Genomic DNA, 11,940 nt, shown 5'->3' with positions numbered 1-11,940 from the left:
CATTTGACTACCACATTGGCATAGGTTGCACCAACCAGGTAGGATGCCCGTGAGATGAGAATGTGAGGTTCGGATTGATGGATGGTTGGTCGCTGCCTCGTTGGCATTGGTCAGATGATTTATTGATTTTGTAAATCTATTATTTATATATAGTAAATTGATGTTTTTTCTTTTTCTTTTTTTACTCAATGGATGTAGGTACTAGGCATATATTATCTAATTATTTTAAATTTTTGTGCCTTTAAATTGATTTAATTTTTGTATTTGATTTATTCCACACCTAACTGATCATATGGGAAGTTGTTGGATATTATTGGACAGTTGGAGGTTGGAACTTGGAACTACTTGTGTTTGTGTATTATATTGTTAAAAATACACATCTATCTAACAATTAAATTTAAAATGATATGTTTATGCTTTAAAAAATGGGCTATAAAAAAAATAAAAAGCCATGCATGGCAGCCCATGATGCGACCATGGGGCAATCCTATCTTTAATTTTAAGTCGAGGGTGATCAGTATGGGTTTTAATAATTTATTAATATATTAATTATTCGTGAAAAATATTATTGTTGAGGTTCTTTATTTTGCAGTATTATATTTTGTTATTATTCCCTCATTTACAGGAAAGTTAGGGCGCCATAAAAGAGCATTTGTTAATCTCGTGATTTTAAATTTTAAGAATAGACATACACATTTTTAATGCTTATTTTGGTATATTTTAAATAATCTATGATGTGACCTTATTTAATCTTATTTCATGATTGCAAGTAGTATTAAAGTCGAGTTTAAGGCATATTCAAAAGCAACTATTTTCAATTTTAAACACATAAAATTTAAAACGTATCAAAATATTATTTAACTTCTAACCAGTACATTTTAAATAATAAGGTCACGACTTAGTAGATTGCACCAAATAGAACTTATCCTATCCTAAAGTATAAGGTCAGTGTTGTGAAAAGTGCTCGTCTAATTCAAAACTTGCTTTGAGTTCACATGCATATGCAGTTTTTGCCAAAGGGTAAAAATAAAAAAATAAATAACACCCAACTGTAACAAGTTCTGTACGGTAACCCCCTCTCCATTACAATACACGAGAAATTAATAAAATGAAAAACAAGAGCTTGGCTGGCAATTTACAAAATTGAACCAAAAGAGTCAACTAATTAAGCAAGGAATTTGAGCAAACATCTGCAGCATCAATATTGTTGATTGGGTTCTACCACCCAAACCCAAATGGCCTCTGTTGAAGAAAACTAAAAAAACTGAAATCAGTTGATGCAGATGCCACATGTTGTGGCATGCACTCCAATGGTGAGGTTATGATGCCAGGGGCACTCTCGTTAATCAACCTTGATCCGGGATGCCTTCGCCTGTGTTCGTTGTTCTCTCGTCGTGCCACTTGGTGAAGCCTTCCAACAGAGCATCTCTCATCCATGCATGTCTGCAGTTCTCTGCAGCTTGAGGTATCGTTAGCCAGGTTCTACTTCGGGTGTTCTGCTCTGGCCAGAACTCGAGCTCCTCCTTCACGAGCAGAGCAAACATTGAAGCTCTACACAAGCCCTCTGGGCTGATGAACTCGTCTTGGTGGGTTTTGCTCTTGAAGTCGTAATTTCCCAGGAACCCCTGCAACACCAATTAATCAATGGTTGATTTCCCCCTTTTGTTATCCAATGATATTGAATAATGGTGCTGCCGAAAAAATGTAGCCATGCAGTCTCACATGATCACATCAGAATGGCAGCCCCCCCCCACCCCCCCCCCCCCCCCCCAAAAAAAGGGACTAAAATTGCACAGCCGAGGCATACCGGGTATAGAATTATTGAGCACTTGCTATTGCGACATTGACAAAGTGAAATTATAAGAAGAAAAATATTAAAGAAAAAAGTCAGGGCTGGAGAATAAATGATGAAAAACCGGCACTAAGCTGATAAACATAGGAAATATTTAAATAGATATGCCATTGAAATTGTGGGGCAGCATAACGGGACAGCAATTAGAATTGTTTACAAACTATATAGACAAAGAATAAGACTAAAACTGATGAGAAAATCAAAGCAGGAAGCTGCTCATCACCAGAAAGCCAGCCAAGCCTCACTAAAAATTGTGAAATAGACAGTCCATGAAACCCAGCATTTTACACACATTTACATAGATTTGATTTATTTTACCAGTACGACATACTGAGAGGTGAGAGCAGTGATAAGTATCAAAAAGCCTCCATTGAATGCCGAGTTGAGATCACAAGACTCATGCTCATCACACATGCAGCCCCCAACCACTGCTTTTCATGGAAAAAAGAGAGAGAAAGATGGGGGAGGAGGTTCTGGAGTTTCCACTTTTTTTTTTTTCTTTACATCTCTGACACAGCCAATCAATAATAATAATAATAATTTTAAGCTCCTTGTAGAACTAGAACATCAGGAGAACTCAATAAAAAGGGAATTTAAAAATGAAAGAGTGACAAATAAAGCATGTATCACACTGACAAAGCAGGTTCTTACCATCAATTCCCCTCGGACTCCAGCTTCTTCAATAGCTTCCCGTACTGCTGCCTCCTCAACAGTTTCATCATTCTCCCAGCCTCCCTGGAAGAGAAGCAATGAATCTCAAAACAATATTATTGTGATACCATCTGTTTGTTCTATAGCACAAGGAATTGCACAAGAAAAATGTTTTGATATTTTATAACATTCTAAAGAAACAATAACTTAGGTCACAGTGCAAAGTGATATGCTGGCACCAAAAATGGAAGCAGATACAAACTTCAATAAAAAGATAATATGGTAGAGCTCCCTTGGTCAGGTCTCCGAGAACAAGTTAAATTTGTTTATAAGTAAAACAATAGGTTGAATAATTATGACGAAAGGAATACAAATACTGTGGAACTCTTTAAAGAGGAAAAGATGCTATATTTTCACCTAATTTTTACATTGTTACAGAGCTTTTTTGTTTTGCTCTGTATATTGCTGCAGAGTTAACAAGTAATATTTATTTCCCAAGTGACCCTGCATTGAACAGAGTAATCTTCCTTCTTTTTCTTTTCCAATATGTAGATTCAACCAAAGAATGTTGCCAATTTAGACAAAGTCACAGGCATGCAAACTATACATGAAAACTGAGATTAAGCTCCAATAAGAGGCTTACATGCTCATGAACAACACAGAAACCACCACTTTAGAACACTTCCTGATAATCCAGATGAGAAAATAATTAGCATCTAACTCTTAAGGCCACAAGAAAACGTCCTCAAATCCTCCACTCTACACCTAAGTCGGTGTACTCATCTGATGGATACAGAATGACAGCACAAAAATTTAATTTTTTCTACCTCTGTTACTAGAAAATGCTAATACCCTAGCAAATCCCATACCGGTATGCATGTAAAAAATGGTACATCTTCATTCCAAAATTATGAAGCAATCCAAAACAATCTGAACGTTGTTCCTGTACTTAGAGGTTATTTACTGGGGAAAGAAAACAATATAAAATATATAATAGACAGAGTTCTGATAGGGGAAAATGTAAAACAAAAATAGTCATAATGCATTGAGAAATTATGTTCTTAAGAGACTAATCTAAAGAAAAAACAGAGACAATATTTATAATGTTTATTAGATGTAAACATTAAAGAAATTTGGTATCAAAATTAACTAAAAAAATCTAATAGATATTAGTATAACCTTATTCCATTGTCACATGTCTACAATGGATCTGCAATAGAAGTAGCCTCCACCCAAAAAAAAAGTTAAAATGAAGAAGATATTATCTTCTCATCCTCAATCCTTAAGGATACAACAACAATTTGATGAAAGTTTTGTACCAGCTATAGGAATAGATAGGACAAAAATTGCACCATCCCACGTTCCCTTCAATTTGAATTCGGGACAACATTAGATTCAAAGACAGGATAAGTTGGAAAATTTGTTTATGGATCAATAGAAGTAGCTAGAAAGGTTTTCAGTCCTCATGTTATTCTTGTGCATAAATCATAAATTGTAATAATAAAAAAAGCATCATATGGGATGCAAACCATATAAAAAAGCAGGGGAAAAAAGCCACTGAAGAATAAATAATAAAGGTGAACCCCGTGTATGAGGCTCTTGAATTGCATGCGTTGGGGAAGGTCAATTGTATACAGCCTTACCCTTGCTTAGCAAAGAGGGGCTGTTTACCGACTTGAATCCATGACCTCCAAATCACAATGGAGTAACAATACCAAGGCTCATCTTTCACCTAAGAAGAACTAATGAATCAAAAAATTTGCAGCCCCCAAAAGGAGCCAATATATCTCATAATCTCATTTATAGAGAGGAGACCCATCCCACAAAGTGCCAAAATAACGCTAGATGACAAAAAATCAACAAGACTAGGACTTCAATAAAGCCTCTCGCAAGCTAGGTGGTTCCAATGCACTCCAGCTTATAACCCATAAAGAATATCAAAAAGGCAAAAAAAGGGTTTCCCTAATGCACAAGGCTCCCTGCTTTGCAAGAATCAAGAGAGAATCATTTCTGTACACAACTTTACCCTTGCTTTGCAAAGAGGCCCAAAATGTATCTAACATAAAAATTAATTAAGAAAAAGTAAAACATTTAGCTGCCAAAATAATTAATCTAATAAGACATCTGACTTGTATCTGGTTAAATAACTAAGTTGGCATTATAATTTGATTTTTTTTGACTTGTAATATTCTCAAATTTTCTTGGCTGCCTTTTGCATCATTGCCACTATCATAGCCCTTCTAAGCCAAAGCAAACTCCCAATCCCCATCACTAGCAACATCATACATGATTTAGTAATGAAATAGATATTATTGTTTGTTTGAGGGCTGTACTACCACCCACTTACTACAAGGACACTTGTGGTACCTCCTTGACTCAACCACCAGTATTAGTCTCATGCTTCACTATAAAGGAGCTCTACATGGACCACACACCTAGAACCACCAAAGACGACATTCACAGTCTCTAAATATGGAAAGACTTTAAGTGATAACCAAGGATGAATCGGGCCTAGGGATCTGCTTCCACATGGGATCTCTAGCAACTGGTGCATTGTCACCTAAGTTCAGTGCTCAATCAAGGTAATCTTGCTCTTCCCATGAAGGGTCATCCACCTTGATCTTGGTCCGTCATATAGAGTATCTCCAGAAACAAAAAGCACGCGATCCTTCCAGAACCCCTGTATCACCAATCACATCCTCACATTCTCCAGTCCAACTAATCAGCTTAGGAGATACTAGCTCCAAAATTGGCACTCTCAAAAAGGGCAGTCCACTAACAAAGTTACAACTCTAAATTTGCCTCTTCAAAGAGGCCTTCCATCTATGGTTAACCAAGAACATGGATCCTTTCTTGATTACCTTAATTCTCTCCCTTTTCATGTATACTATTAGTCCGCTCACAAAGGTCTCCTTAGTCCACCCACACTTAGATCATGCATGCAGATGTAACAATGTCCTATAGTATCATTTTGCAGCTCCACTTTTATCTTTCCCATACCACATCTCCTTGTATTTCTACAAATAATCAACAAACAATTCTAAAGGGAAAACAGCCAAAAGTGAATTTCAAACTGCTGTTAACAGCCAATTTTATGACATTCTCCATGAATGATTTATTTATCACAAGACACTACTCAGGATAGGTAGGACCTCATCACCAAAGATAAATTCTTAGATGCATAAGACAAAGAACTAAAAACTGCCCATAGAGAAAACAATGGTCATAGAGCAGAAACAATAATAGGTAGAGATGAGCCAGGAACTCTTTCAATACACTGCCCTCGTGAAAATTATTCAATGAACTAATGCAAATTAACAAGTGTCAATGTTGCTTGATACATTGTTTTACCATAGAAGGAATTACATCAAACGAATTTATTTGGTGCTACATCTCATTCTTAATGATGAGATATCTACCAGCATCAACAAACAAAAGCCATCACTAATGCTTGTTTTCTTCTTCTTGGCCACTAACTGTGACCCGATGACAAAAAAGCAAAAGAGCATTTATATCTGTACTGACTAACGTTTTCACTGAAAATTATAGTAGGATAGTTGGAGGATAGAATTAGCAGGTTGTATGCTTGCTAACAAAAAGAATCTGCTAATTACATGAATCACATATATGCATATCTACACAAATGCATGTACGCATATATGCAAATACGTTTTAAACAGTTTTTTTAACTTTCTGGCAATTAAAGAGCAAGAAAACTCTGCTGATTATATTCTTCTTCTGAAATCTATTACATTACATGCATAAATTTGTCAACACATTTCCCAAATATACATTAAAACATGGTAAACTGGGATGAAGAAAACAGTTGAATAGATAAGGAGGAAGAGGAGCAAGCATGATGAGACTAGTTACTTACCACCAATGAAAAAATAATTCTGTACCATAGAAAACTGTCATGAAACTAGACCTCCCTACTTTGCCTAGTTGAAAGAGTAAAATCAACCATGGGAAACCAGATAGTAAATCCCAATGAATGTTAATTTGGTAACTTGTGGGCTTCAGAAGCAAGGATGCACTCTAAAGTGATTTATCAAAAGCCAACATAAGGGCCACAAAAGGCAAATCCCTCTATTCCTCAACCAAGGATCAATATTCATTTTGATGAATATATATTTCAAAAATACAGGGGGAACTGCAATAATGTTTAGGAACATAAGTTCATGCTTGTACAAATATTATATAACAACAATCACAAGCCTCAATCCTACTAGGCGAGGTTGGCAAATGTTATACAAACTCAAAAATTAAAAATTGAATAGTTTCTGGGATCTATACATCTATTTACATTCGGGGGGCATATACAAACAATTTCAGAGTAAATTCATGCAAATAGAAAGCATAAAGTTTCACCAAAGATAATAATAGCCATGATGCTAATGGTACATACAGGGCAGAAGAGTTCTCAAGGAATTGAATGTCCCTGTGTAAAAATAGTTATTTTCTTTATATATGTATAGCAAAATTGACAATCAAGTTCAAAGAGGGACAACAAATACAAAACACTCATAATCAAAAGTCTTACATGGTTAACTACAAGAGGTTTACAAAGAAAAGTGGTTGATTTTAGTAGTAGTAGGGATTGCAACAACATAGCAAGACTTGATCCGACTAGGTGGGGTCGGTAGTACTAGTAGGGATTAAAAGAAAAATAGAAATGGTGGTCGTAATTATTCATATAAAAAGGAATGTATTTAGCTCCAAAAAACGAATATGAAAATTAACCCTATCAGCAGATACAGGTTCTCTCTCCATTCCCTGCCCATTTCTCTTATTCTCTAGCATGTAAAGACAGTTTTTAACCACCAAAAAGAAATGGAACAAGAGGAAAACAAAAATGACTGTCATAACCTCTTCCTCATAGGTGTCTAAAGAACAAGTCAAGTCACTTTGAAATGTTTCACAGTGATTCAATAAGTAAGAATGCATTTCATTATATTTTGAGGGAATGTTAAAGTATACTTTTCCATTAATGTTTCATGCCAATTTCCCTAGGAAGAGAAACATTCAGAATGCTTGAGTAAAAGAAAAAGAAAATTCGTAGCTGTCCTCTACAACCTCTAACAAGTCTCAGATTTCTATACTCAAATATACAGAGATTACATGTCCCCTTGCATTCTATCAAAGTTAAAAAGACCTCAGAAGAAAAAACACATATTTTCTAATTCAAATATAAAAGATTATATGCATAATTGAAAATGGAGCATGCTGGCTATTACAGATACGTATAACAACAAATATACCTGAACAAAAGGAAATAGAACCTTATTTAGTTTAGATGACAAAAGCAAATAAAGTTTAACAAAAAGATAAAAATAGAAAATAAATAGAATACAGTAAATATTAGGTACTACTAAGAAAGGAAAAGCTCAAATTTGTCATACCTTTGGAAACAAAAGACCTGGTCCACTAGGTGAGCTGATCATAAGCACCTCAACAACCCTCTCTGAGTTTGCATCACTATTTTCCTCATTGTCTCTATATTTATATGGAATGCACCTGAATGAGGAGCTACTGTTATATGAGGTATAGAGAAAGAAAAGTAACTTTTTAGAATATTAATTACAAAATAAAAAAATACAGTAATCAGAATGATTCCAACTTTTTACGTTCATCTCTGACAAAGTGCCTAACATAAGTATGCACTCGGGATAAACTAGGAAGGAAGGCAAATGGTCCAGTTATGAATTGGCAATGCTACAGTTATGGCGATAGACTACCAACAGTGGATAAGTGGGATTTGAGGCTGTCTTTAGATGGAAAGATAGGGAGCAACAGTGCAGAACCAACATTTTAGGAGCTTCTTTGGGAGGACACTTTTTCCTAGATGCCCTGAAGTGGTGACCTACCTATAGGAGGGGCAATTCTTCTGTGCCAAGTGAACAGTGTATGTTAGGCATATTGGTCGATACCAAGAGATATGACTGCCAATATCAAAATCATCAAATACTATGGGGGATGATGATGTTCATGCTATCCTCTGGTGCAAAATATGGAGCACACTATATATCTTTGTATAGCAATTGACTATCTCTAGATATACACAGATATGACTCATAAAGGTGTAAGCCCGTTAGGCAGAATGGCACAAACCACCTTCACAAATTCTCACGGCTAAACCACAACATCCCGCGCTCCCCCCCCCCCCCCCCCCCCCCCCCTCCCCAATGTATGGGATCATGGATCAAATAAGATTGATGCAGGGGCACATTCTCTGATTTAATAATGTTATTAATTTTCTTGTTTGTTTATTGTTTATATTATTAACTTTAATAAGTAGTCCTGCAACTAGCATGTGATAAATGCTAAGTAGCTGACAATTACGTGATAAATGGTTGAATTTGGGTTTAATTGAAAGTTTGAAGTTTGGAATTTTTTTTTTCGGCTTGTGAATTTAACTACTTTTAGATTTAACTAGGGTAGGATATTCTGGTTTCTATGTCCTATTTCTAAAAAACAGCTAATGAAACATATATAAACATAACATTCTTTTGCAATATCCTTGCCATCTCCAGTCCTCATTTTTTCAAATTGTCATATCACATGTCCATATCTATGTTCAAGTCCTAGCATGAAACCCAAAAAAAATCAACTATTTGACGTTGGAAAATTAGTTCAGCAAGAGCAAAGTCTTCTAAGCCCAAACACTTTAAGATTTTCTAAAGATGTCTAATCTGAATTTCGATCCCTAGTAAATGACTAATAGGACTATCTTATGCCATTTTGCACTTTGAAGCTTTAATACATGATCTACTCAGAAAATATATTTAGTTTCAAGAATGCTTGGTCATCATAAGCCCTTTTCAAGCTACTTCTCAACTTGATTTTCAACTGAAGCACAACATTATTAAATTAATCTTGAGAATTCAATTGACTAGAGAAAACGCATGATATGAGTTTTATGCCACCTGGTCCACATCCAATATAACTGCAATTGCGATGCATCTCTGCTGGTAGACTCGCTAGACACATTCCAACAAATTATTTGAAACCCAGTCCAACCAATTCTACCGCCAAACACTAACTAACTTCCATGACTTACAAGTCCCATCCCTCTCTATATCTTTCTTTCTTCTCGTCTCTCTTCCATTTTGTTCTTCTCTGACCGAAGGCACCCACACTACCACCAGCACTGTCCACCAGTCCATCTCCTCAGCCATAGAAATGGGTGCTCTAATGAGTACCTATGCCAATATAAATTTGTTGCCTGAACGAGAATGGCAGTATGAAATGACAACATGCAATGTTTTCAAGCATATCTTTAAATACCGAACTAGCCTAAGTTCTAATGTAGTGGTTGGAATAATGAAAGGCTAAAGACGCCTAGGCAAACTAAAATAATCGAAATCAATCAATCATATTTTTCATAGGTTATTAAACCCGCAATGAACTTTGACAAATATCTATTTCTTTTCTCCTTATTTTCTAACCCAACCAAATAAATAAATAAGTTTAACTTCAATTCCTTCACACCCTTTTCCCATTCTTTTACCTCCAAAAGACGAAGGTCCGTAAATAGCCAAAGAAACCAACAACGGAAAAGAGAGAAACCTATCCCATCACAAAACTAAAAGGAACAGGCCATACCATTAATTAATTACACTCGCATCCAAAATATAAAAAACTAACAAATAAGAAATAAAAGAAAGAAATAGAATAAGCCCCAAACATGACAATGAAGACCCACATTCTATGAGGAACGACAAAGAAACGCATTTTTGTGAAAATAATTAGATGGAAGAGAAGGGAAATTACCCAGCAACGAGGCGACAACCGTCCTCGTATCGCTGCTGATGCCGACCCGTGCGGGCCACCAAATCAGACATTACTACGCAATCTCTACAACAACAACAAGAGCAACAATAACAGAAAGATCCTATTCGAAATCAACGACCATGAGAAAGAGCAGCTGTCGCCGGCCCCACTGGAAACGAAATCACAATCAGGAGCTCTGGTTCACCAGCAATGCGCTGGCTCTGACGCCCGCCCCCGCCAATGCCGTCGTCGGAGCAGGTTCGCCACCCATGCAAACGGAGAAACGCGATTCTGCAATAGGCGTTTGGATACGAGAGGGCTGGAGAGAGAGGGAGAGAGAGAGAGCGAGATTTGATCTTTCTTTGTACTTTTGTTCAGAAAAGTTTCCTCTTATTTTTTTTTTCTTTTTTTGGGCGAGAGAGAAAGAGAGAGATGTTGGAGCGGCAGAAGCGGATCGAGTGGTGGGGGCTCGATTGTCATTTGTCAACACTCACGTGGGGTTTGGTTAAGCGCGCGGGCCCCATTCCGTAGAAGTCAGCCCTTTGCCTCGAAGACGTCTACTCTTTCGTCCTCCGTCCTTTTTGTTTTTTAAATAAAGTGTATTAATTATATTTTATTTTTAATTTAATTTTATGAACTTAATAAATTTATTTTAAAATCAATATTAATAAGATTATTTCTGTACTAAAATATATATATATCTCTGTTATTTAAAAATAAAATACATGTATTATACTTTATCGTATAAATAAATATTATAAACAAACATAAATTACAATTTTAAAGTTAAAACTTATTAAATTAAGCAAAATGGAGCAAACACGTGAAATGATGCCTGGTTGGAGGAACCATCCCTTGGTTTGAAGAGGTAACATATAGTACCAAAGTTAAAAGGCTCGCCAGAATTTACCCTTATTATTAGTAGTGAATCCTTTTTAATTTTTTTAAAGTGCCCTTGAACTATTTCCTCTCAATCTTCCTTACCCTTTGTTCCCTAACGTCGTTATCTACCAATGGCAATGACAATCATGTACCCCCTTTCTCTTCTTTTTTTTTTTTTTTTTATGTCAAATTTAATAATTGAACTTGGCTTAATAATCTCTTACTTGGTCACTTACCATAAATTTAATCTCTTATTTTTTTATAGTGATATTCAGAATGAATCCCAAATACTTAAATTCAAATAAAATGAACGAAGTCCTATCTAAATTTTGCAGACTCACGACTAGTTATTGATTGTTAATTTGTTGTTTAAAACAAAAATCAAATTAGAGATAGAAGGATGAGAGTTAAGAAAAAAAGATAACCATAAATAATATAAAAAAAAATAGTTGTTTTAATATTTATTTAATAACACTAGCATCTCTTTCAACAATAACTCAAGTAATCATCCATATTTCATTATAAATATGCATTTGATTGCAAGTATAAAATTTACATGAAAGAAAATAAATTATAAACAATTCAATTACTTAGAAATTATTTACATAGAAATGATCAATTGAGGATGTTTAACTATATTTTATTTTCTATAGAATTATCTCCTCAAAAGCCATTGGTCTCCTCCCTCCTCCCCTCATCTCTCTCCCTTTCCCAAGCCCACTTCTCTTCTTTGCCTCCTCTCATTGTCGTTGCAGCAACCATTATTGCTGCCATCAAATGTT

General features: G+C 35.5%; 1 protein-coding gene across 1 annotated transcript; it reads right to left on the bottom strand.

Moving 5' to 3' along the window:
• Window positions 1–1,036: 1,036 nt before the first annotated feature.
• LOC127811878 (nudix hydrolase 16, mitochondrial-like) lies at window positions 1,037–10,668 on the bottom strand. The gene is made up of 4 exons (XM_052352075.1): window positions 10,277–10,668; window positions 7,906–8,020; window positions 2,504–2,587; window positions 1,037–1,625 (listed from the first exon to the last, which is right to left on the bottom strand). Exons 1-4 carry the CDS (start codon window positions 10,345–10,347, stop codon window positions 1,347–1,349), a joined length of 549 nt encoding a protein of 182 aa, XP_052208035.1. The 5' UTR covers window positions 10,348–10,668; the 3' UTR covers window positions 1,037–1,346.
• Between the last annotated feature and the right edge of the window lie 1,272 nt (window positions 10,669–11,940).

Source organism: Diospyros lotus, chromosome 1 (genome assembly GCF_014633365.1).
Source record: "Diospyros lotus cultivar Yz01 chromosome 1, ASM1463336v1, whole genome shotgun sequence".
In the NCBI taxonomy this organism is placed as follows: domain Eukaryota; kingdom Viridiplantae; phylum Streptophyta; class Magnoliopsida; order Ericales; family Ebenaceae; genus Diospyros; species Diospyros lotus.
The sequence above is the reverse complement of the archived record's forward strand: the minus strand, read 5'-3'. Positions and strand labels throughout refer to the sequence as shown.